The 26568-nt window shown below is 52.1% G+C and overlaps 2 protein-coding genes across 2 annotated transcripts; both read right to left on the bottom strand.

Moving 5' to 3' along the window:
* Window positions 1-1795: 1795 nt before the first annotated feature.
* Window positions 1796-11585, bottom strand: ELMO3 (engulfment and cell motility 3). Its single transcript, XM_088529049.1, has 20 exons — window positions 11499-11585; window positions 11381-11421; window positions 11120-11192; window positions 10997-11047; window positions 10348-10517; window positions 9524-9623; window positions 9269-9420; window positions 8057-8135; window positions 7342-7392; window positions 6873-6995; window positions 6493-6624; window positions 6072-6176; window positions 5446-5554; window positions 5067-5203; window positions 4798-4961; window positions 4484-4596; window positions 4106-4210; window positions 3473-3555; window positions 2962-3042; window positions 1796-2034 (listed from the first exon to the last, which is right to left on the bottom strand). Exons 1-20 carry the CDS (start codon window positions 11574-11576, stop codon window positions 1822-1824), a joined length of 2160 nt encoding a protein of 719 aa, XP_088385175.1. The 5' UTR covers window positions 11577-11585; the 3' UTR covers window positions 1796-1821.
* Window positions 11586-13700: 2115 nt separating this feature from the next.
* Window positions 13701-25390, bottom strand: E2F4 (E2F transcription factor 4). The gene is made up of 10 exons (XM_088529065.1): window positions 25247-25390; window positions 23494-23603; window positions 22825-22986; window positions 22302-22345; window positions 19713-19774; window positions 19117-19402; window positions 18278-18469; window positions 17136-17183; window positions 14736-14780; window positions 13701-14404 (listed from the first exon to the last, which is right to left on the bottom strand). The coding sequence occupies exons 1-10, from the start codon at window positions 25382-25384 to the stop codon at window positions 14289-14291; spliced, it is 1203 nt and encodes a 400-aa protein (XP_088385191.1). The 5' UTR covers window positions 25385-25390; the 3' UTR covers window positions 13701-14288.
* Window positions 25391-26568: the final 1178 nt, after the last annotated feature.

Raw genomic sequence — 26568 nt, 5'->3', positions numbered from 1 at the left:
CTCTGGCTGATCTGCAAGACAGAAAGAAGAGCTACAGCACAGCAGGGCCCATTAGGCTCCAACTCCTTCCTGTGGAAGGCAGGAACATGGTGCCATTCTTTCAGCTCAACCTGGGGCAATCAGCAGTGCTTCCAAGACCTTTTCTAGCCTAGCAAGTCTTAGCTGCAGCCCCACAGCCACCTTGCTCTGCGGTGACCTAACTCCTTGCTGGCTCCTCTGCTTGGCAGTAAGAATGAAATCTCCCTGACAGGCTATAGACTGCTCCCAGTCTCATTTCACCCTCCCCAGATCATTCCTGCAGTGCAGGATGCAGTGTCCTCCACATGCATGTCTGCATCCTAGGTGCTGCTCAACATGCTGTTTGCTAAGAAATAGCCCATTTGTGTGATTCTCTTCAGGTGTGTGCGGGCAGGAGGGCACAGCATGCTTGTTCAGCTTTACAACTGAGCGCCTTTTTCATCCTCCCACTGTGGCTCCGGCCTTTCTGCCTGCATTCAGCCTAACGCATTCCCCAAATCTTTCAATAGGACACGGTGCTGAGTTCTCAAAAGTGTTTATTGTCTAATATGCAGGAGGTGGAGGTGCAGTCACAGCCCATGCCACCCCAGCCATGTGTGGTTACAGCACTTAGACAGTCATAGGCTCACAGGCTAATGCCGTGTTGTAAACAGCTCTTGGAGAAGTTGTAGGCACAAAGAGGCACTGGGCACAAGACAGGAGATGTTCAGGGCCACAGAGGAGGTAGCTTGTATTGCAGTGCTGCAGCAGCATGGCTGAATTGTGCAAGTATCCACCAGTATGGGAGAAGGCACCAGGATTAGCACGAGCATCTCAGTGCTGTGCAACAAGGGCAGACTGGGGGTCTCCTTGGCACATGAGGCACAGTGACAACAAGCCTGTGACCATTTCAGACTCTGCTGGGGAGAAGGGACTTGTGCCCAAACTAGCCTCTATAAGCACTTGCAGAAGGACTGGAAGAAAAGAAGGGGTCAGCAGAAAATTTGCAGTGCATAAATGACTGGCACATCACTTAACGTGTCTGGTGCCAGGATACCGCTCTGTTCCCAGGCTCCCCTGCTGCATAAGGGCTGTGGCCTGGCTGGGTAATCCCCTGTGGGAGAAGCAAGCCTTAGCAGGGGTGTTTTCTCCTTTTCTCACCCCTTCCTTCTCTAAAAGGGATTCTCCGTGCTGAGGAGCTGTTATGCAAAGGTCAGGCTGTGCAGACTTGTACCTTGGTAATTCTGTCCCCATGCTGTCACCGCCTCACATCTGTACCTTTACTCCTGCTGGTTTCCTTGCCCTCTTCCCAGAGCCTGCCTGCAGCAGAGCCAGGGAGGGCAGCACCAGCACAGAAGGGCTCAGCTGTCTGGAAGATGCTTCATCTCACCTGCCCACAACAGGGGAGCAAAGCAGGCAAGCTGACAGCCTACATTTAACAGCAGCAGGGTAAGTGCAGGAGCTGGAAGCTCAGGGGCTAAGCCTTGTCCTCTCATGGGAGAGAAGGCCACAGGTGAAGCAGGGTGGGGAGCTGGTTCTGGAATGCTGGTAGGCTCAGGCTGGGCGAGTAGATGTGGAAGAGGAGACCAGCTGCCCTGCTTGCTCATAGCCCACTGCAGGCAGGAAGGGGACAGGCAGCACAGGCAAATGCTCAGCACCTGTTGCTTTCCCTTTGGGCAGGACTAGAGGACAGCACTTGGAAGAAGGGTTTTGCTGTTGGCAGACACCAAAATGATTCCTGCTCGACTGCCACAGAACCAAATAGGGCAGCCTATAGAGAAAAGGGAGGGGCAGCGGAGTAGGACACAGGGAGGGAGCAGGAACTCACTGCTCTGCATGGCTGAAGTCATAGCAGAAGTTTAAGTTGCTGGGGGGCTTTGGGACAGGAGGGGGTGTGTCAGGGATGCTGATGTTTTCCAGGTCCAGGAGCCGCAGCTTTAGTTCCATTGACAGCAGGACATCAAGATCTGTCTGTGTTCGCTCGCTCGTCATCTCCTTGCCCAGCAGCATGTTCAGCCCATCTGTCCAGAGGCAGAACTGAGGAAACAAAGACCTACATTTCCAGCACCCATCAGGTGATGAGAAAACCCCTCTCCATCTGTGTGGCACCTACTACAGCACCCACCTCAGTCCACGTGCCCAGAGTAGCCCCACATTGAGTTTCTCCTTTCCCAAACCTCTTTCACTGTGCCACTTTCACCCTCCCTCATCTAGGCCAAGGGCAGTTTGTCCTCAGCCTCTAAGAGTGGGCTGCTCCATCAGTCATGCAACTCTGCTCTTTTCTCCTTTGCTGCCATGCACTTAGCTCCCAGCCACGAGGACACCTGGGGAAACCCAGGGACATGTCTGATATGTAGTGCTGCCCTGGAGGAGACTAGCATCTGTCTTTCTTTCCGGAGAAGGCATCAGGTTTCTTTACAGCATGTGGCCTCCACTCTACCTTCCCTCGGCCGCCTACCCCACTTCCACAGCCTGTTCTCAAGCCCGTGTCAGCCTGTGAGCTCCGTGTGTTGCCCTCTTAGCCAGGCTGGGTCTTTATTCATCTCCAAATCTTGCAGCCAGCTGCAGAGAATGGTAGCCCTCACATTCCTCTACAGCTTCTGTCACAGTCACAAAGGAGTTATTGTCCCTTTGACATTAGCTGGGACATTAGTTGGATGCCAGGGAATCCCAGTTCCCCTGGGCTATGCAGTGAAAGGCTAGAGTGGGCACTTCCTCTCCCAGTGTCACAAATCACCCTTTGGTGTCCAGTAGCTACCAGTTTACCTGCCTCAGCCCCGTCTCTCCTGTTTTGCTGAGGGCATGTGGCACCTTGGAGAATCACAGTGCTCGAAGTACTTTGTAGCAGGCCCCATTTTCCAAGGCCACGAGAAAAGAGATGAGCCCTTCCTTGCCGGGGGCCTACTCTGCCTCTGGCAAGGACATCCGGCTATAGCACGCCCTCCAGCACCCCTCAAAACTCACCTCATACCGTGTGGGGGCAATGAAGTTCAGACAGTATTCTTCTACATCATACACAATGGAGAAGGCAAGCTCTAGGACATCCTGCAGGAAAAGCACAGAGGCTGGCAAAAAAAAAAAAAAAAAAAAAAAAAAAAAAAGCTTCCTTGGCTTCTCAGTTGGATGCAGCCTGCCCTAGGAGAGGTCACAGCAGGAACTACCTTCCCAGTCTTCCCTCGTGAGGTCCGGAAGACCCAACATGCCTCTGATCTCCCCCATCTATACAGGCCAAAACGTGCCACATGGGAGCCCATCTTTGCATCTCTTTCACAGGTCTCTAGGTTTTGAAAGTGGACAGATAATCCTGGATCCTGGCTAGCTGCCAAGGAGAGACGTAGCTCAGGACATGTCTGGGCACAGGGTGGCTGGTGCAGAGCAAACAGCTGGGGCAGGAGAGCGCAGTCCAGCGCGCGCAAGGAGGAGGGAGGGGAGTGCTGGGCCCTCTGCTCTGTGACGGGTAGGGGATGGTGCTGACCTTGTTCTGCTTCCCAGAGCTCTTCTCCTTGGTGTGTGGACATTCCTTTCCAACAAGCAGTGCCTTCATGTCTGCCACGGGAACTGGGGCAGGTACAGGAGTGGTGAGTGTCTGCCAGCCTCCCTCCTTACCCACAGAACTGCTACCCTGGGTGGAGACCCCAGGCCACTGCCAACCACATGGGTGAGCAATGTGAGAAGCCAGGACAATTTGCCAAGGTCCTAGAAAGGTATCTGGACTCAGACCAGGCTCTGGACCAGTTTCAGTATGGGAAGGCCATAGAGATGCTGCTGACAGTGGCAGGAAGCAACCTGCCCCCATATCATGTCTCCTTCAAGTCCCCTGAGCTCAAGAGTTCAGTGGAAACTGAGCACTGAGCACCCCAATGCTACTCAGGAGAGCTCAAGTTGCTCTGCAGTATTCTTTCCAGAGGTAGCCAGCCCTGGCCTGATGTGCTACAGCCCCCAGTCCCACTGCACCACTTGGTAGAGGGTCAAACATGCCGCACTTGGGCAGGGAACCAGTTCCCACCCTCTGGCATCCCCAGCACTTTGGAGCTTTGGCGTGAAGGAGGATCCCTTCCCTGGCTCCCTCCCTTTCTCTTTTCTCTCCCTCTAATCCACCATCACCTACTTTTTTCTGGCAGGCTCTCAATGGGGGGAGAGTGCACCCCCTCCTCCACATCTCCATAGTGCAGCACCTTGTGATTGGGTGACAGGCGGCAATACCAGAGCTTATCTGCAGCGGAAAGGCCATAGGGACATGTTCAGCCCCCAGCCAAATGTCCAGGTAAAAGGAGGAGTCCTCCATTCATACACCCATGTTCCCAGTTCTCCCAAGCAGTTCAGTTGACCCAGCCTTCCCAAGAGCCTCGCACACTGCCCACCACAGGTGGCCACAGTTAATTGTGGCTTCCCCTGTGAACTGTGGTTTCCCCTGTGGACAGTTCTTGGGCCTTGGCTCCCACCCTGGCACCCCACTCCAGGGAGCAGGAACAAGGCTGACACGTACCCTGCCTGCGGCGGCTGCTGATCTTGCGGAAGAGGGTGCCCTCGCAGAGACGCAGCAGACGCTGCTGTTGTATCAGTTCCAGGAGCTCAGGCTTCAGCCTCTCACGCAACTCTCTGGGCCAAGAGCCAGAAGGAGAGGAGTATGAACTCTCCCACATTGACCCACCACCTCTCCAAGGGCCTTCCCAGCCCCACAGAATCTCCCTCCCACCACAGGTAGGGTTTGCCGCCCTGCCTGAGAGCAGGAACTGCTCATCCTGCCTGGAACAGGATGGCCCTGTCACAGCTCCAACCCCGCATCCAAACCCTACTCACAGCACAGGAACAGCCAGTGTCTCCTCCTGATGCAGCCGCTCCGTCTGTCGCAGCTTGAGGATCTCACTGTAGTTCAGCACATTCACTCTAGTCTTGAATAGCTCCAGGGAGGTGGGCTTGAGAGACAGGGTCCTGGTAATCTGCTCCCGCACCACCTGCAACACCTGGAGGGGTAGACGGGGTGCAGTGTGTCACTCCTAGTTTAGCAATGCTCTCCAGAGCCCCTGAAGGCATGGGCACCCATCCGTGCCCGTAACAGCCACATTCACCTTGTCAAAGTCCTCCTGGGTAGCACGCATCTCCTTCCAGGTCTTGTTCACCAGCTGGATGCAGATGCAGAAGAGCTCTTCGAAGAAATGGTCCTGCCCGAAGAACATAGGGTAAAAGGCCTGAGCCGTCTCTGAGCCTGCAGTGAGAAGGACAGATGATGCTAGACTCCCCAGTTTTTCCAGGGAATTTCAGTATGCAGGAGAAGCCATGGCCCTATTCCTCCCCTACCCCCAGTGTCGGCCACACTGGAGCCTGGTGCCCTGCTAGGCAGGCATGTCCATGGCTGCCCAGGCAGGGCACCGTGCCCGCCCTCACTCCCGAGAGGCAGGAGGCAGCAGGGCAGGGAGAGGGCTGGGCTGGGACACAGCACACACATACACGGCTCTCCCACGTGCAGGATCTCGCAGAGGATCAGTGTGAGCTGGATGCTGCTCCGAGCAAACGGGCACTCGTGCTTGTCTTCACGACTGCTGTTCTCAAGGACAAACTGGAGGAAAAGGTTGTTGCCACACATTACACATGACAGAATCAAAGTGGTGTCCTAGCAAAGGAGGGCTTGGACTTCTCCACTTTTTAGTTTAGCCATCACCACCTAACAGAAGTATTTGGCAGTATTTAGCCTTGAAAATCAGCCCCACTCTCCACATCATCCCGCCTCAGTGCTGGCACTGAACACAGGCAGAACAGGTCAGAGTGTTGCTAATGCTCTCCATCCACTGACTGGATTTGCCCAAATTGCCTAGATCTGCTTAGACTCAGACTAGACCTGGAAACTAAGCTGTAAATAAATACCAAAATATACAGAGGCCGCTTAGTGGAGTGCCAGCAGCCTCAAACAGCTGGCTTCTGTCCTCAGGAAGGACTCAGATGCATTTTGAAAGGCAAAACCAGCTCAATGGGCAGTGGTATCCTATCCTGACTGGCCAAGGACAGGTCTGAGGCACAGGAGATCCATGAGCACCTCTCTGCCAAGGAATTCTCCAAGTGACAATCCTCCAACTCACCCTGCTGTAGGCATTGGGAGTATGCTTGGAGAAATACACCATGTTGTCAAGAGCAAGGAGGCCAGGGGGAGCACGGTACAGGTCCTGTGCTGGGTTGCTGTTGTTCTGAGAGGACACAAAAGGATGTAATTTAGTGGCAGCTTTCTCCTCCAAGTAGCAGAGCCCTTGCTGCTGCAGCCCAGGGATTTGCTCTTTGGAACAAGTGTTGCAAGTAAAGCGAAGGACAGTACAGTCCCTGGAGTGCGCGGCAGCTCTGCAGCAATCACTGCAGAGAGATGCTGAGGGAGCAGAAGAGAGGTGCTGCATAGCAGCCCAGTGGGAACCACAGGAAAACCAGGCACAGGGAAGATGTTAAAAGGTCTCGAAGAGGCCAGGTGGTAGGACAGCGTGCGGATGGGGCAGGGGGACAGGGCAGACACACCACAAAGCCCAGTTTGCGGAACTCCTTGGCACACAGGGAGCGCCGGCGCTCCGTGATGAAGTTGCTGGCGGGTGTCTCGCTCTCTGACTCAAAGGCGGTTTGGCGCAGTGACTGGAGGAGCTCCCGCTGCTCCTGCACGCAGAGCAGAGAGAACAGATGTCAGCAAGCCCTGTGCGAGCAGGGTCTCGGGCTCCCGGCACTAAAACCAACAATGAAATCCAGTGGCAAAGGCACGTATCTCAAAGGCAAATCTTCATCTTCCTTCCTCCACTTTCACAGGTGGAAGAGAAAGTTCGATCCAGGGCAGGAGCATCAGGAAGAGGGAGAGAGGGGGAAGGACAAAGCAGAGGGCCAGGCCCACAAGAAGAGTGCTCTCAGACCTGTGAATAGGGATCCATGGGAGTCCTCATGCGGCGCTCATGTAGGTTGAGGCTGATGGACTGCAGCACATACAGGTAATGGGCCATCTCATCCCCCAGTGGCTCCGAGCTGTGAATTATGTTCTAGAGGAGACTGCAAGTGAGAAGGTTCCCCCAGCGTGCTACCCCCACTCCTGCTACATTGAGGGCCCAACAGCCAAAGGCCCCACTGCTCACTGGCACTTTAGGAGGTGGGCAGCTCTCCTCAGAGTTGGGTGCAATGAACCACAGGCTTCTGAGGTGCCCTCTGAGAGAGGCACAGCAGCACTCACTGGAGGCATCAAGGAAGGGGTGTGGGGCACACAGCTACCCCAAGCACACAAGGAGCCATCAAAGGCATGGGCTGAGGGACACACACACAAAAAGGCAGAGACCAGGGAGGAAGGATGGAGGAAGAGGCACAGACCCTTGTATGACCCCTGCTTCACACCTTGTGGATAAACTGTCTGATGTTCCTCTCCCTCAGGTAGTCCATCATATCCTAGGAAGGGAAGAGACTGTGAAACATTCTCCAGCTCAGCATACTATTCTTTCCCAGAAAAGTTGGTGTCCCATTTACAGGCCCGCACCCCTGCTATGCCAGGCTCTGGGCCACAGGAAAGGCAGGGATAAAAAGGAACACTGAGTTTGAGGGGTGACACCAAGCAGGAAACCTGTCCTCAGCTCCCATTGCTCTGGCATGCAGAGCCAGAGGGCTCCAGCAGAGCCCAGACAGACATTTCCCCACAAACGTAGCAGCCAAAGAGAGGAGGCAGAGCAGGGAGACTCACTTTAAATGTCTCTGTGCACCTCAGTGCAACCCCAGAGGATGCAAACACTACAGTGCAAGATGCCAGCTCCCATCGCAGACAAGGGAATCCCTGCCCTAAACCATCAGCTCCATGCCATACAAAACCACGCTGGACCACGCTGTGTTCTGCATCTGACCCACCACAGCCCCTGTGACAGCACTGTATCTAACACTGCTCCTAGCATTTGAATTCTTGGATCTGTCAAAACTACCAGATAGAGAGTAAAACGCCAGAAGGCTCATGGCAGAGCACTCCCAGCAGCGGCTGCACTGCGGTGCCCGCTGCCCGGCAGTCGCCCACTGCTCGGCAGCCACGTGGTCCTGCCCACTGCTCTCAGGGAAAGCAGCTCCTTACCCGTCGCTCAGCATCAGCAGCAGCCAGCAGCAGTGCAATGAGCAGGGCCATTGCCTTCAGCTGCAACTGAGTATTTGTCCTGGGGAAGGCAAAGGAAGATGAAGAGAGTCAGTCACCACGTGAGAGGTTGTTTTGCCCTCCCCAAGGCAAACTCTTCTCCCCCTTAACCACTGGACTCCACCACACTGAGCTGGAGGACTTGGGGAAATGATGCCCCAACGCTGGAGCCATCCGCGAGGAGCTGTTGACAGCAGAACCAGAAGCATTGCAGGGCCAAGAGAGAGGCCAACTGTAACTGAGGAGCAGCCCAGCACGGAGCAACAGATACTGCTTCAGACACACATGTGGGTGCAGCTGCCCAGAGAGCTCCAAGAAGCAATAACCAAAAAGCCTATGTATGATCTCTACGAAAAGATAGGGAACAGCTTTTGAGAGCCAAAGGAAGAGCTCTGGAGGAGTCCTGGACCCAATTTAGGCCTCCTCATTTTCTAGAAAAACCTCTAAACTGAAGAAGTGTAGAGGTATGAGGAAGATGACGGAACAAAGAACCTGTTTCAGCAGAGGGATTTAACAAAATCTAGTTATTCAGTACAGCACCCCCAAACTGTGAGGAAGACACTACTGTTTACAAATACACTGGGGAAAGGCAGGAAGAGCCAATGTCAGGAAAGAAAACCAAAAAAGAAAGCCATTTCAACTAAACAACAAAACAGGACATAAGTTCCTGGGCAAAACAGGACATAAGTGAATCTGACCTAGAAATGGGGTGGTTTCTAACTGCTAAGCAGTGGGATTCCAGGGCAGTCTATCCCTTCCCCAGCTTCATGGCAATGCGGACAGAAGAGACTGATAGAATCACAAAATCATAGCATCATTCCGCTTAGAAAAAACCTTCAAGATCATCAAGTCCAACCATAAACCCATCACCACCATGCCTGCTAACCCAAGGCCCTAAGTGCCTCATCTACATGTTTCTGGAATATTGCCAGGGATGGTGACTCCACCATGTCCCTGGGCAGCCTGTTCCACTGCTTGACCACTCCTGCTGTGCACAGATTGCACAGGATGTACTTGTGAAGGGACAGTGTAGTGTTGCACCAGGGATAATCAGCAACATATCTCCAAGATGCAGGGAACGCCCTCCAGTAACACATTCCCAGTGGCTCCATCCCGCGGGATGCAGGGGAACAAGGCCCCGGACCCTCCACTTACACCTGCAGATGGGTGAGAAGGCGATCCACAGTCACTTCTTTTCTGACTAGCTCAAAGAGGACGCGACTGCTGGGTACCATGTTCTCCAAGATTGACAAGGAGAGCTGCTGGACGGAGACGTCCATCGCATTCATATTGACGTAACTCACTATCTGCAAAGCACAGAAACGTCAGTCAAAGGCAAGCTGAGCCCAGGTAACTAGAGTAACAAGGTACCTCAAAGGTGTAAGCTGCAGAATATGCAAAACGTACTACCTTTTTGATAAAGGCTGCACTAAGTGTCTCCCAGGAAACAAAATCATGCTCCATCAGCTCCATGAAGGCCTTTAGCGTGTGAGCTAGTATCTCCCCTGTGCTGGAGAAACAAAAGAAAAAAACACAGGGAATTATTCAGATACCTCACAGTTGCCACTATAAGGCAGGAGTGCAGCCAGCCAGTTACATGTTGCTGGGTACATCAGAAATAACTAGAAAAACAGAGAAGTGTGAAAAGAAGAAAGAAAGGGGAGAATGAGGGGTGAGAATGGAGATGAATGGAGAAAAATGTGAAATGGAGAGAATAGCAAGAGAATGGAGGAAAGGATCTTTAGAAAAATCAGACTTGCACTTAGGCATCCTAGGAAGTCAAGGCAGGGAAGAGTTCTGTAGTTTCTGGAAAGCTGTGCTATGGCACAAAGACCACACACACAAGCTCTAAGGAAACTCAACACCCCACAAAATCTCTCCCCGTCATTTGCAAATGTGTCAGTGCACTATCCAAATTTAGGCTCCAGCTCTTCTGTGAGAGAAGACATAGCATCACATCTTGAGAGGAAAAGAATCAGAGAGCCACTGGTTTGGCAATCAGGGATTTCTCAAGCTGCCCGCAGACCTCTGGCAGCTAAAACCCTCAGAGCAGAACCAAGAATCAATGTCGTCCTCTGGGTCACAGCACAGGGCCTCTACAGAAAGGGGCTATAGGGATTAATAAGCCAGACATACTCAACAGAACAGCCAGGCAATGTCCAGTTCAGAGGTTGTACAGCACCACAAGAAAGAAGAAAACCCAGCAACCATATGGAACAACTTCTGATACTCACTCATTCCCCTCTTCCACAATAGAGAAAATCTGTTTCAGGCCATTTCTGTTGATGAACTCCTGAGCAAAGGTGACATCTTGGGAAAGGTCTGAAAGTCTCTTCAGGGAGTCGGACTTGACATCCAAGTTGTTGCTCTGGATTCCAATGTACAACGCCTCTGCTTCTTGATCCTACCAGGAAGGAAAGAAGAATCAAGCAAAAGGGGGTTGTTGAAAGACAGCAAGAAACTCTGTCAGGGGCAGGGGCGGAAGAAGTTAAGCAAAAGTTTTGGAAGGAAGCTCAGGGTAGAAGAAGTCCAGTGAGGTGGAGGACTGAGACACAGAGCCATCACATCAGAAACTGTCAGGAACTGAGGAAGGAAGCCAGACCAGAGCTGTACTAGGAACAGCTGGTGCATCCACCCATGGGTCCAAAGTCTTTCGCAAGATATTATTTCGTTTCCCCACAAACTCCTCTGAGTTCTACTGAGGGAGAAAGGAGGTTGAGACTAGTCTCCCCATACTATTTCTGCTGGGTCTGAGGCACAGAGAGGAGCAAGGACTGGCCAGGTATCACAGAGGAGGTGCCTGCAGCGCGTTGCTGGGGTGGGCTTGGGGTCAGCAGCAGGCTGACAGTGGAGCACGTTTCAGAGAAAGACACAGTGACGTACCGGAGAAGTTGTCAGCCATAAAATGCTTCCATTCTTTATCTCCCCGCGATTCTGCAAGAAGAAAGCAAACTGTCAGGCGACTGCAAAGCCGCGGCGCCGGGGCTGGCGCAGGCCGCCACTCACCGACTCGGTGATGTACGTCTGGCGCCCGTCCGCGTACTGCAGGGCGTAGCGCTCCGCGTTGGGCAAGCTCCACCTGCAGCAACACGCACGGTCACGGTCACGGCAGGGCAGGGCCTGCGCAAGGGCTGCACGGGCCTGCCGTGACCCGCGAGCGTCCTCCGCAGCGCCCGGCGCCCACAGCCCGTTCCAGGCCGAGGTGGCTCTCGCGGGCCTGCCGCAGCCCCGCCACGGCCCCGTCCGCGGCAGGGGCCCGGTACTCACGCGTCGCAGATGTCCTTGAGCACGGAGGCCAGGGGCTTGCTCTGCAAGCAAAGGCGGAGGGGCGTTAGAGACAGGGGCGGTCCTGGAGGCGGCGGGGGGGGCGCGGGCGCCGCGGTACCTGCTGGAGCTCGATGAGCTGCGGGATGGCGCCCACCATCTGCACGGCGATCTTCACCACGTCCTTGGGCGGCGCCATGGCCCCCGCGGCGGCCGCCGCCGCCACCACCGTCCCCGCCGCTGCCCCGCAGTTCCGGCTCGCCGCCTCCCCGCCCCTGGGAGGGCCCGGCCCGACCCGCGCCTTCCCGCCCGCGGCCCCCGCAGCCGAGCGAGCGGCCCGAGGCCTCGCGGCGCCCGGCGGCTCCTTCCCCGCCGCGGTGTCGGGCGCGGCGCGGCCGCCCCCGCGCGCACCTGGCCCTTCCCCTTCACCTGAGGTGACGCGCGGAGCCGCCGCGCGCGGCAGCGCCGAGGGAGGCGGCGGGAGCGGCCTCCGCCCTGCGCCGCGGGGCTCGGGCAGGTGCCCCGCGCTCCCCTCCTTCTCCAAGGAGGTTTTGAAGGCGCCTAACGCGCCCTTGCACTTACAGGGGGGTCCCCGCAGCAGGGACCGCGCCCGCCGCTCCCCCCCGCCGCCTTCAGGCCCACGGGAGCTTCTGCCTCAGCCCTTCGAGGGCAGCAGGGCCGAGGAGGGAGCGGAGCGGGAGGAAAGCTCTGGAAAGGGTTTGTTTATTCACTCAGCGAACACTGTACAAATATTACAGCAATTTTCTTTTCCTTGCAAAAGAAAAAAAAGTATAAAAATAATCTTTATATAGGAATCAAAGTTCATTTGTTACCGTCAAGTTTCTCTAGATACCTTTTTTCAAACATTGTCTAACTGCTGGCAAACATTAACACTTTGAAGGAGGGCACAGATCAGGCAGTACACCGAGAGCTCTAGCTACACACAAGCTGTGGTGCCTAGTTAACACACATGGAGGACCAACAGTTTTCAGGTAGCTCCCATGCAAAAAGAGGGAAGGTTTACGGACTGGCGCATGCAGAGTGAAGTTCACTGCCCTCTGGGGCTCCCACACGGTCTCCATCTCAGCAGCACTCACTGCCGGCAGTGGAACTAGAAGATGCCCAGTAGCACCCATTCCCATCAAATTCTTCACACTTTTCCAAAGCAGGATGCCAGTACTTCACAGCAAAATTCGGCCACCGTGAGCTTCCCAAGCTGCGGAAAGGAACGGGTCTTCTGGAGGAGTCCCAAAAAACTTGTCAGCACCACAGCAGGAAGGCAAGCCCCAAGTGTGATGCTCCTCACTTCTGTAAGCTCCAACAACTGAAAGCTTCACATCCCTTACTGACGATGCCCCAACCAGGGCTGGTTTTGTGATTCACACACAGCTGAGTAGCAAAGTAAAACATCAGCTGGTTACATGGACAGCTGAGAGCTACCTCCATGGAAGGGCAAGCCCTGCTTCTGGGCCCAGCCCCTCTGGCAGTTTGCTGAGCAGGAAAGACTCGACAGCTGCTACCACTGCAATGGCAGGGAGATGTACAAAAATAAGATATTCAAATACAGGATCTGCCCAGAGACCTAAGCAGGGGCATGCAAAACACAGCAGAAACCCACAAGGGGTTTTTACTCCAGATAGCTAAAATGCATGGGATCCAAGACTGGTATCACCTCACCATCATAAAGATCCTACAGCAGACCTTCCATTACAAAGCGGCGAAGAAAAGCTCAAAAAAAAAAAAAAAAAAAAAAAAAAAAAAAAAAGGGCAGAGAAAGCATCATGCTAGGTAGCATCAGGACATCAGGATCAGGAATGGAGAGCATGGGTATGGACACTGGAGGAACAAAGTCAAATATACAGAAAGTCCGATCCTGAGCAGATGCTAATAGAGTAAAAGGAGGAAAAACCTACTGTCTAGTCTGACAACACCTACATAACTTGTCACAGCAAAGTACTACTGAGTTGTTACTGTCTGGTTGCCTTTTAGACAGCTGAAGGCTCAAGTGCAATGGTTGGAGAATACAGCAAATATGCAAATGTGAGCAGGCTCTGATGTACCTAGAGTACCTTACATACAACAGCCGAAGCAGTCTGGCCTTTCCAACATCTTTCCACTCGGGAAAAAAAAGAAAATGGCACCCCTTCTTTAGTCCTGTAGAAGCAGCTCAGCTGTTGCTCAAGAAGCTGGACGCCCTGCGCTCGTGCATGAGCAAAGTGGTGCACTACCCCACTGCAGAAACAGTATTCCTGCTGATGCACAAGCAGGGAAACACTTGGCTCAACTCCTGGCTCCTACTAGGAGGCACAGCTGGCTAAAAAAGAAAAAAAAAGTGCTTTTTGCTTGAAAAACATTAACTTGGTCTGCAAAGAAATTGACACTTTGGTGTCAATATCTTCCCCTGCTGTCATTCAAAACATAACAACCCCAAACTGAACTGCTCACAATGAAAAACCTAGCTAACTACCTCCGGGCTTGTGAACTGACCACAATACTAAGGCTCCTTGTAGCAGCTGGTACCTAGGAGGTGCAAAGTGCATCTAGGATTGCAGGAAATCCAAGGCATGCAGATCTGAGGAAGCTCGGAGAGGCACATGGGCAAACTCTACAGCTGAACTGGGAACACTCAAAAACAGACCCTTTGAAGTGAGGCCCAGGATCCAGTGGAGAGACAGGGATACAGCGGGACGAGTTAAGTCAAAGACCTCATATGTGCAACACAGGGAGGAAAAAAAAACTACAGGGAGGCTCCCGGCCTGCAAGTCCGTATCTCTTGGTTTTGAGTCCACATGAGAGCATCTCTGGATTGCTCATTCATTGAGCTCTAGCACAAAAGGAATCCAAAAATAGACACTTTCCAAAGAGTTACAAAATGGTCTGTGTTTGCGAGGCTCACAGCCACACTGAGAAGTCAGAGGTTGAGGACAGGCACATCAAAGAGGTCACAGACGCCTTCACTCTCATCCAGGTTATAGATGTAGTCATGATCTCCAGGAGGAGGGGAGAGGCGGAGCAACGGGGCAAACACTGGGAAAGAGAAACCCTTGGTTACAACGTTCAGCACTTGGCACCCAGCCACAGGGAGCTGCATGGCACAGAGCTTTGGTGGCTCCTGATGAGATACAGGGAGGCCACTTCACAGTAACATTTCTTGAGCCTTCTCTGAATCAGCCTCTGCTTGTCCTCATCCACCTACCTCTTAGGGGCTAGCAGGACATTAAGAACTAAGTCTATGTCCAGAGCCCCAAAAATATGAGAGTGAGTCTGCGAGCATGAGGCTGACCAGCTGAGTAAAGTCACACAAAGCAGCCTTCCTTCCCCAGAGAGCCTATAGCATGAGATGGAAACTCAGACTCACCTTCAGATGACATCAGCTCTTCCAGCAGCTCAGAGTTCATACATTCTGAGGAGAGATGAGCATGGTAAGCAACTCGCTTTACTTTCCTGGTCTGTGCCTGTGTTGTTTCCTACCCTTCCCAGCCTCTCCTGATCCTCACCCTTGTTATCCTTTCTTTGGATAAGGGAGTGCAGCAAGGTAGAGTACATACAGGCAGTGGCAAAAGAAAATTTGGGCCTCCTGGCATGAATAAAGGGAAATTTGTGTCAGATAATTCAAGCAACATCAAAAATTCTGCAGGAGATTTTTGCCTGCTTAGCTCAGTCATAAGCCAATGAGGAAAACTCTTCAACAGGCATCTGAAGCTGCAATGGCAAAACTCGACACATTAACAGTCCTCAAATACCCACTGGCTTGGCCAAAGTGGATGGGGAAGGGAGAGGTTCCATAAGCATCAGATTAAGTCATCTCCACTTTCTTCCCAGTCTGTACCCTTTGTTCCCCTGATTTGCTTCCCTTGTCCCACAGCTGTGATGTGGCTAATCCAGCAACATACATACAGGCAGATTTTCTGGCTGTTCGCTGCCAAACAGAATGAACATCCCAGCTCTGCATATTCCTCCTTTACAGGCCACTAAAATTGCTTCCTCCCTCTACTGCCCACACTAAACGATAACAAACTTAATTACGTCTGAAAGGTCACCCCTTCCTCCAGTGCAGTCAATCTTGGCTGGTAGCTCACAATGCGCTTGAAGGAAAGTTGAAAGACAGGCAGGCAAAGCAAGCCCAGATCAGTCTCTTCTCTAAGAGGCTATGCAATTGAAAACAAGTTTCTCAATATCCCTCTCACGTACCCAAGACAAAATAATGATCTAACTTAGTCTAACTGGACTAGTGAGATGCTACCCACACTTGAAATGAGCCTTCACAAAAGAAACTCAAATAAGCCCATTCTAAAGATGCTTATCCATAGCGAGCAAATTAAATACAGAACCTTGTTCTTCCTCAGGTCTAGCAATACAGCACCATGTGCAATGTGTGAAATTCTGCCCTTTCCAGGATATGAGTTTAAAACAAGCGGGTATTTACCACCAACTCAAAAGAGACAGAAAATCATACTTAGAAAGTAACTCCAACATACAGCAGTAAGGAAGAACTCTGGGCTCTCATGCTTCAACTACAAAGGCTTAAAGCAGGAGAGAACAGCAGGGCGACATCACTGAAATCACACAAGGATGGAAGAGAATACATGAAGTATGCTGCAAAGCCCATTTCCCTAAGCAATGAGTGTTGCTTTTTTTCCCTGGCCTGGGCTTTGCCACTGTAGCTGTCACCTATTTGGCAGAGTAGGACTTCTGTGGTCAACTCAAAAGGAGATCACAGTTAAAATCTCACACTGCCATTTGTATTTTCCTTCACTCCTGGATCTCTGCTTTATCCTTGCACATTAGCAGGAATAATCCATAAAACAAGATTAGCATACCTGAATGTAAGCAGTAAGCATCACCCTTTTTTTTTTTTTTTTTTAAAAAAAAAAACAGTGCTTATATGATGACTTAATAAGATAGAGTTGGTTAAGCTAGCTGGAGCCTTGCAGCAGTTTGCAAGGAGTCCAATTTACTTCTTGGATGTATTTAATCATTACCATGAACCTCATTCACTGCCTACAATGGCAAGTACTCCAAGTGCTGGGCTGAGCATGCAGGAAAGATACTCTCCAGGACTGCCTTGAAGCTTGTCCCAGGGCTCGGACAACACACATCAGACCATCATGTGGATCACATTTGAGACTCTGGATTTTTTCTCAACATAGAAAAGGCTTTCTTAAAGCGTTTTCTAAAGCAGAGGGCTAGGAACTCCTGCCCTTAGCATCAAAGTCTGTTCCACAATTAGGCAGTGACCCCAGAAGTTCTGTGGACCAAGGCAGAACACCTAACATTCAACAGCATCTTCTCCATTATTGTTCCAAAATACTTGTACCAACAAAACCACCAAGGGATATTTCAAGGAGAGGAGATTAACTCCCTAGATTATTTGCTTTGATTTGCTTTGGGAAGGCTACAGTTGAAACAAGACTTAGATGGATTTTTCTTGTAACTCCAGATGGTACAGACAAGTCGGGAGGAGAATGGGAAAACAGGGTACAGATTAGCATGGGCTTGAGGGCTGGACAGTCCTCATCTATACACTGCAAATTCTGCAGACACTGCTGGCAAAAGGAAGACTGAGACACACGTGCAGAAAACAGTAATGTCAAGAGCATCCATCTACAAGCAAGAGAGCCAACAGCCACCAATGACCACAAGCACGTTGCAAAATGACATTCCCAAAACAACCAAAAAGGAAATGAATAAAATGAACTGTCCTGCTTCTGCTGGTAGGTGGGCTAAGAACAAGGCCGTGGTCAGAGAAGGAACATACCTCTTGTTGGATCAAACATCTCTGAGAGCTCTTTGGGAAGTTCCAGTACTGAAATACAACAAACCAAATGGTTTGCATCATTACATGAAGAGCCTGACATGCTTTACAGCATAAATGCCTACAGTCCCACTATACTCTCGATTCCTATACCATGCAGAAGTTCTGCTTCCATGTACTGTGTCAGTTCTATCATCTGCTCAATCATCAATAAATGCAATAAAATACTTTAAGCTTGACTAATATAGAACTGTAGGAGTCCTGGCACATGAACCTGTTAACACAGGCAACAGCTCAAGTAAAAGCCCATATGCAAGCCTCACGCCTCAGCTTCCATGCAACACCTTGATTTATCTTGTGCAGGACAAAGGCATGCCTCTAGACAGTCAACACAGATCCATGGAAATTCAGTAAGGTACACAGGCAACCAAAACTGAATTCCACAATCAAGACTACTCCAAGATGCTGTGAGAAGCAGAAAGACAACACTGCATAAGCTGACATTTGGACAAGACTCTCAGTTCTAACTATAACTCTCTAACCTTTTTTTTTTTCTCCTTCCTCTCTCTCTCAGTGAAGGCAGGTTCCACAGCATCAAAGCACACTGCCTTACTCTTTGGCCAGTTTTCCATAAAGCCTAAACTTTCCTTGTTTAAAGCCCACTTCACCTCACCAAGCACAGTAGGAAGCTCCCCAGATTTACACTGCAAGACCATTAGGACTGCAGCATTACTAAAGATGGATGAAGCATTCCTCGGCAGAGCAACAAACCAGAGACAAAAGCTCTGCCAGTAAGGGAAAACTTCCCATGGGTTACAGAGGTGTTTCTGGTGAAAGCTAGAAACTCCAGCTTTGCATAGTCTCCAAATCTGGTCTTTGCCTAGAGAAGGGGCTGGAAAGGAATAATTCTACATATAACAGCAGAAACTCTTCATGTGCGTGACCCCTGTACCTACTCTAATTCTGTCCTGTTCCTCAGTACCCTCACACAAGCAAATCTTCTCACCGGGAGATGCCTTTTCATCCCTTGCAGAGCCTGCCTGGCAGCAAGGAGCTCAGCTTGTTTTTGCAAAGCCTGCAGCCTTCCCACCCCCTGGAGCAGCTATGCTGGCAGGGCAACAAATGAAACGAGGGCGCCTACTCACTCCCTGTGGCATCTGGTTTGATGGGCTCAAAGGAGGTAGAGGGGTTGGGCAGGACGGAGCCACTGTCCAGCGAGGCAGAAGACTGCAGCGGCTGCGTATCCAACCCAGCTGGCTGGCCGGCCGGCGCGGGCACCGAGCTGAGAGGCTCAAAGTCCCCACTGCTCTTGGGCTCCACCACGGAGACGCTGCATTCTGAAAACAAAGGAAGCCACAGACATACACAAAGGTTATCTTAGAGATGTGCCCTGGAAGCCCCAGAGCAAGCAAACCCAGCACAGAACAAACTCTTGCTGGCAATGCCAACCAAGCAAACAAGAGGAAAGCGACATTTTTTGTTTGCCTTTTTCCTCCCTCCCAACAGGAACGAGCAGGTCCCGCAGCAGCTCTGCTGGAGATGGTCTTTGTAATGCCCAGTGGCAGATGAACCACATGTGCACTCACAGCAATTAACACAAGCCACACATCAATCTACACCAGGAGAAGCATGGCTGGCAGAGCAAGATAAATTATTATCCTCTAGCTTGGAGCAGAGAGCGCACGTGGAGCACCGTGCCCAGCTTTGACCAACCCCAGCTCAAGAAAGCCATCAGAAGATCCAGCTGTGGGCTGCCAGAATGACTGGAGTTTAAGGCGCATGGCCGACAACGAGGGGTGGAGGCAACTGGGCTCGAAGTGTGGCAACAAAGAGGCTTAGGCCAACCTAATAGCATCTTACAGATACCTGAAAAGCAGTTTACGGAACCAATTTCTCACTGGTGCCAAATGATATAATGAAGACAAGGGACACAAGCTGCAGCTTGGAAGATTCAGCCCTTAGGATGCCATACAAAGGCTCTCACCTGTGCTAGGAGCTTTCTGTGCGGGAGGGCTGTGGTCCTGAGTGCTGGTAGGCGTTGGTGTGGAAGGCTGGGTGCTGCTGGGCACAGATGCCTCCTGGAAATGGGCAAGCGGTGGGATCTGCGGTTTTGAGGGCACAACTGGCTGGCACTGAATGAGGTCTTCAGGGGGAGGGACAGGTAGCACTACAGGTGGAGAGCTCCAAGCATCTTTGTTTACTAAAAGGACATCAATTGGACCACTTGTGCTCTTCAAGTGGATCTGGTATTTCTTCTGCCCATTTACGCCCTGAAGAAGGCCAGAAGCAAGACACACAGATATAGATTACTAAAACAGGAACTTTCCAGAGGCACAGCATGCTGTCCAGAGAGCTCAACACAGTCCCACTGTTCACTCAGAGGTTATCTCCCAACTCCCACAACTATCCTTCCCTCCCACGTCCCTGCAATTACTTACAACCTCCAAACAACAGAGCTGGCAATACTGACTACCCAGGGTTTTCCTTGGGCTTGCCAGGTCCTTCAGCTCCATCACACCCACCACCACTCCCAGCCTGGTCAGTTCAGCAGCCCTCACTGCCCACACACCCATCACTCACCTCGGGGATGGGAACTTCTAAACGCGTGCCTGACGGGGCTCGAATTGCCAGCAGGGTATCTCCTGTGAAAACAGACTGCTCAGCATTTGGAGGGCACAAACTGTTAGGCTGACAGAGAGACCCTCCTCAAAATGTGCCCCCCGCAACCACCTACTGGAGGCATCATCAGCCATCTGATCTCTTGCTCTTGCCACAGGCCACACTGTCCTCACTTCCTTACAGAGTTGCCTTTTTATCCCACCTGAGCTGCTAATCACATCACACTGAATGTGCCAACTGCTAAGAGCTCAAAACAACCCCCAAAGTTTCTCGTTTCTCCCAAAGAGAAATGCATTTTAGTAGCATTCTTAGGAGGATCCACTTTTCTTGCCCTCAGCAGGCACACTGAGACTAGCTTAAATTCACTCTAAGAATAACCTGGATACCAAGGGAAGGATGCTTAATCTTGTTAAAAGTTTCTGATTGACTTGAACTGTGAACAAACCAGCACACAACTCGCAAGCTGCAGTGCCAGCAAAGAAATGTGCAGTTCAAGAGATGGGCTGCTAACAGCACAGCGGTCTCATGCTGGAGGATCACGACACAGATATGACTTTCTGGTCTTCACCAGCAAGAGCTGCCTGGTCCTACTTATGGGACTCTAGGAGGACCCTGCACAGGCTCAGAAAACACTGGGCTGAGCAACCAGGTGACAGCCTCTTCCCTTTTCAAATTCCATGACTCCTGAAGATCTGCCCCCTTAATACAACACAGACAAAAAATCTCCACTATACTGGGGCTTGCACTTAAAAATGGTAATACAAACATAGAAATACCAGTACCAAGGACATTAGTCATATTTAGGCTGAACAGTTAGCAGCTTTCACTTTGAACCTGCAAACTTTTGCATGATTAGATGCATCTTTACACTTCACTGGTATTTTGCATTAGACTTCATCATTAACACAAAAGATCCCCAGTGCGCTGAGCGAGAACAGACAGCAGAACGCCACATCCTTTAATTTCAGGCAGGAAATCAAAAGTCAGAGCAACAGAAGATACAAGGATTAAAAACACCACAAAATTTCAGAGTAAGATCAGATTCCTTTAACAAATCTGCACTTCAAAAGTGTTAAAAGTTGTTAGAAGTGTATAAAAAAATCTCAAAGACCCAAGCTCAGGCTATAATTATAAACTACAACTATAGCTTATAGTTATATATTTATAACTATAAAAAAACTATATTCCTCTGTCACTAAAAAATTTACACAACTTTATTATTTAACTCAAATACTGAATACATATTTGAAAAAAGACCAAGAATGAAAACCTTCAATCCATAACTCACTTTCTCAAAGTGAGTTCAATATCATTCAATTGCAGAAGAGGGAGCTGAAATTCAGCCTTCATCACAATTCAAAGGCATAATAGGTCCAACAAAAAAACTTTGCAAGGAGATTCAAGATACCCCATAAGTCAGTTATATACCCAGTAAGGCTGTATATACTCATACAGCAAAACCAGGCACACACTGAATATCCTATAAAAAAATCTCTACCAAGATGCTGTTCTAGAAGAATCTGCAATCTAACCTGTTCTGCATATTTTGGTGAGGTCTGGCTTCTGATGTAAAACTGCCTTTGAGGAGGAAAAAAAAAAAAAAAGGTTGCATTAAAATGCAAAACAATCGACCAAGCAATCGTGTGTCCATGGGTCTCCAGTAAACTCTTCTAGGCTGTTACAAATTACCTGGTCCCAAGCACTGGCAAACTGTAAAACACAATACCTACCCCAAGGAAATGACGACTTAAACCACAAGAAACAGTAAAAAAGGGGGGGTACGGCATGCACAAGTTACTGTCAGGAACTGAAAAAGATTAAAGTCTGGAAAACAAGGACCAAAGGAAAAAAATAAAAAAGGGCAATGAATACAAAGAGAAGAACTAGCAAAGGAGCAATGAGTAGGGTGAGAAAATGTAAGAGATGAAGAAGGGAGGCGGACAAGGATAAGATTACACATGGCTGGGGCAAGCAGGGTAAGTAGCTTCAGTCTCACAGGTGTTGATGCAAGCAGCCAGATGCAGGGTGCCCAGGTCAGCAGAGGACAGGGTTCACTGAGGCAGAAAGGAGCTGCACTTCCACAGCACAGCTAGCAAGAGCAGCTTACACACTGCACACCGACCATGGGGTTGGTATTTTTTTATGTTTGGGGGTGGGGGGAGGTTTTTTTTTTTTTTTTTTTTCCTCTTTTTTTTTTTTTCTTTTGTCCTGCTTGCTAGCACACAGTTGAGAAGAAACAGAGACTCATGTTGGCTTCTTCCTTCAGTTCTGTGACTGGCTCAAGAACAGCTGATACACTCCTTAAGCGTAAGCACAGTGAGGTCTCTGTCCCCTCAGCGCCCCTCTGGTAGCAACAACAAAGCTCTAACTCAGTGGTATGTAAACCATGGGATGGGCTGGGACTTTGTACTACACTTTCCTTGATGCTGTTTGGAAGCCCTTGGGGGGATCTAAACCAAGGTCCACTGCCTTCTCTTTCCTGAAGAAAGGAAAGTAGCTGGGACAGATCAAGGCAGCAAACATCATTATTATGCAGCACTATTTCCTCACCTGTGAAACACTTGCAGATATCTTCATGCGTCACATATGCTAACGTTGCCAGAGTTAAGGAGAAAGGCTATAGTTTCCTGGGAGGACAGAACTCAAAGGACACCCATTTCCTTCCTGAGCTCAAGAAATAGCATCCTAGAAGGCTCTCCACACCATTCGCTGAACAGGTGGGCACAAGCAAGAACGCAGCACCCATGGCTCAAAGTGGAACAGAGCTCTCATCAGCACCAACATTACAGCCTCAGGGAACTTCATAAAGCCAGACAATATTCTGGATGCACAAGCTCGCTCTCTCACACCGCTGCGCGCACTGCCGGGGAAGCTGTTTCCCATGCGGGAAAGAGTCGATCTGCTTGCAAAGCCAGACACTGTTCCTTGACTCTTTCAGCACAGATCCTGTAGCAACACAAAGTCATCACTCCCCACCTCCCCACTCTGAGCAAGGCAGTCTGCCAACCAAGCCCTCCCATCCCTGCTTTCCAGCCCAGCAGGAGAGGGAGTAGTCAGTTTACACAAAGGATATCGACTGTTCTGCACGTCTTCTGTAACATTTTTGATGCTCTGCTGGACCCACATCTTCTGCTGCTCCAGCTCCTGTTCCCGCTGTTCCAGGTCCTCTATATCTGCCTTCAGCTCAATGAGTTTGTGAGCTATTTCACGTGTGTTGCAGCCAGGACCCACCCCTCTGTGCAATGTAGAAAGGAGTAACACACATGAGCCATCCAAAGCAACTCCAGCATTTTTCAGAGACTCTTCTGCCACCTCTACCATACATCAAGCTCAGATACGTAAGGCCCTAGAAAGCCTTACATGTACCTGCCCTCCATCCCTCCCTCTAGCACAGCAACATTTAGTGTATCCTCCCACGGGCTGACAGGATCCTCCCCAGTGCCACAGCTGGCACCTTTTCTGATCCAAGGCACTACAAATACTTGGTTTGTACCAAAAAAAAAAAAAAAGCCACATGTACTTCAGCCTTCCCCATTACTAGCACCAGCCTAGCTTCACTGGAGGAAGTACAAGCACACACAGACCACTGAGGAAGTCTGATCTGAGGAGGGCATTTTAGCCACAAGGTCACTTTGGCAACAGCCCTGTGAAACCCTGCTTTCCTGCATGGGGAAAAGAGATGTTAGACAGGACCTTGCACTAAAAGGGACCCATGAGCGGTTTAGTCTTCTCTGTCACTCACTTCCATTGGATGCTGTTCTTTGATTTCTTCTCGATCAGCCCAATGCCTTCCAGGACGTTTGTGATATCATATATCCGCCGCTTCTGCCGCACCGCCAGTGTATCTGCAGCCTGCACAAAAGTTGAAGCCTGAACTCCAAACTCTCCGGCCTGCCTTGCTCCCCACCTCATGCCTCTTTTGCCCGTGTCTCCAACCATGAAGCCGCATTTTTAGCGTCATTGCAACAATCAGAAGCCACCAGTGTCCCTTTCTCCTGCTGCTTACCCAGCAATCTCCCCATTAATCACAAATCAAATTCCAGCCACCTCACTCAGGGCTGGAGCAAAACAAATTGTTCCGCAGCAGAATTCTGCTAGAAGACACTAGGCTGGCAGCCTAAAAGCTCAGTGCTGCACAACTTACCACTGTTTAGTAAAGTGGATACTCAAAAGGTCTTTTCTGTCCAAATTTCCTGCCACTCAATAAAGATAACAGACACCTGGTCCAATGGCAGATTTCTCTGTATGAAAGACTCCCCACTGGGGGCGTGGAATAAATGCAGTTGCAAGAAGGCAGCTCCTGAGCAACCCTGCAGCTTCCCTGCCTTGCTCACTGCTGTTTCACCCCAAGGGCTCCCCTTCTTCTCGACTTGCTGCACACACCAGGCAGTGCTGAGCCTCCTGTACCCACTTCCACAGGACAGCTGAGCAGCAGCAGCACCGGCGACGCAGGCAGCGCTGCGCGCAGAGGGGCTCAGCACGGACAGGATCTTCCCCTTGCACACACCGTCCTGGTGACACACCTCAGCTCCAGACCCAGCACGCAGCACTGCTCAAATCACACCGACCCATACAAAACCCACAAACACATAGTTTGAGCTTGTCTGACAACATCCAAAGAACTGGCAAGTTGCCGTAGCAGAGGACTGAAGCCTCTTCCCAGTCTTCCATTTCTGTGTGCTCCCACACCTGCCTGGAGTCCATACAAAACTTGGCAGAGAGAACTAACACACATACCGCATACGAGATAATGGTATAACCCCCTTCATAGAATGGGCTTCATATGTAGAGAAGACCTAGCTCTAAGTACCATCTATTTTATTAAGACAGATACATCTTCTAGATGAAGACCTTCAAAATGCTCAAGCAAGGTACATTTGCAGAACACGTCTCTACAGCATAACAACAGCAGGGCACAGTCCCTGGCAGAAACTAATCTGATTTCACCTGCCTTCCTGCTGTGTGTTAGGGGACCAAAATACAGCAAGGAGCAACAGTTTCTCCCTTTTTATATCTCTTGGATGAAGCACTATAGGGATTCATCATTACAGCGCTCGAGTTCAAACAGGGGCTTGGGGGAGAGCAGGGCACCACACGACACAGCAAACACGGGCCGGGCAGCACGCCGGGCTGAACAGCGCCTGCACAGAGCAGCACAAGCCCGCACAACTCGAGCGGCAGCGGCAGCGCCGGCCGGCACGGCTGCTCCGCCGGCCGCACAGGAGGAAGGGCCGCACTGCCCAGGCAGACACCTCCGTGCGCCTGGCTGCAGCCCCGCGCGGTCCCGGGGCTCTGCCCCCGCGATCCGCGCGCTGCCCCCGAAGCGCCGGCACCCTCCGAAGGCCCGGCCGCCTCCCGGAGCTCAGCCCGGCTGTGCCGCAAGGGCCTGGGCGGAGGAGCCTCCGCCACTGCGGGAACAGGCGGGGGCTGCCCGCGCCCCCGGCTGCCGCACGGCGCGGCGGGAGGGCCCTCCCCTCCCGCCGGCAGCCCCGCACCAGCTTGAGGTCCAGCACGCCGTCCTTGGCCTCCTGCAGCAGCGACACGAACTTGGTGGTGAGCAGGCCCAGGCTCTTCTCGTGCCGGCTCGGCGCCCCCGCAGCGCCGCCAGCCGCCTGCGGCCCGCACTCCGCCATCTGCCCGGGCCCGCCGCGCTTCCGCCTCCCGCCCGCGGCGCATGACGGGAGCTTCCGCCCCGGGGCGGCCGGCGGGGCGCGGGGGGCGGGGCCAGGGCGGGGCGCGGCCGGCGGGCGGGGAGGGGGGCGGGGCCAGGGCGAGGGGCGGGGCGCGGCCTTTGGCGCGGCCGTTGGGCGCGGGGCGGGGCCGGGGCGCGGCCGTTGGGCGAGGCGAGGGGCGGGGCCGGGGCGCGGCCGTTGGCGCAGCCGTTGGGCGCGGGGCGGGGCCGGGGCGCGGGGCGGAGGTCCCGGGGCGCCTCTCGGCCCTTCCCGCGGGGCACTGAGGAGCGCTGGCTCCGGCGGAACCCGGCGTCGCGTTTGTGCAGCGCAGCGCTGCGGTCGCTGCCGGGGCTTGTGCCCTCCCTGCAGCTTGGCAGCAGCTTTGGTGCGGAATGTGGCGGGGGGGCGGGCTGCGCATCCCTGCTCTACACGCTGCTTTCACGTCCTGCCTCCGCTTGCAGAGCTTTGAGCTCCTGTCTCCCCTCAAATCCCACCGACGAGTGCTCTCCGGCTGCGTTGGTCCAGGCAGCTGCTCGTAGTTCTGTTCCCAGGGAGATGGACAGCAGCAGTCTTCCCTGGGCAGATCATCCAGGAGCCCCGGGGCCCATTATGGAAGCAAGCATTGCACCTCCCAGTGCTGTGGTAGCAAAAGAAAAATAATACAGTATAGTTAAGAGTCCGGTGAGTTGATGCTTGGGCTCTTTGGATTTCCTGGGTTGCACTTTGTGTGCTCTGATACTGTCCTTTCTTTCCCCGCTGCAACCCTGGCATTGGAGGTGAAACCACCACCCAAGCCCTGCCCCGGTGTTTTGTGGTACGGGGACTTCTCCAAGGCGAGGATGGGAACAGGGCATCCAGCTTCCTTGTGGGAAAGGTGCAGCCATTGCATACACCCTTTCCCTGACCCTACCAGCTTCTGCTGGCCTCCTGCTGCCGCTGCAGAAAGGACAATGGAAGCCCAGCCCCCGCTGGCACTGCCCCCGCTCCCCGCCTCCCCGCCAGCCGGTGACAGCTAGGGACGCCCGGCCACCCTGCCGGAGCCACCGGAGCTGCCTGCAGCACCCGGCTGTGCGCGGGGCTGCCTTGGCTGCGCGCCCGGGGTGAACCGGGCCGGGGCTGGGCTGGGCTTTGGAGGGCGCACAGGA

The sequence above is a fragment of the Tinamus guttatus genome, unplaced genomic scaffold, assembly GCF_059628265.1.
Source record: "Tinamus guttatus ecotype Peru unplaced genomic scaffold, ASM5962826v1 Tinamus_guttatus_pri_ptg000323l, whole genome shotgun sequence".
Taxonomy (NCBI): Eukaryota; Metazoa; Chordata; class Aves; order Tinamiformes; family Tinamidae; genus Tinamus; species Tinamus guttatus.
Note: the sequence above shows the minus strand (reverse complement) of the source record. Positions and strands in the feature narration are given on the sequence as shown.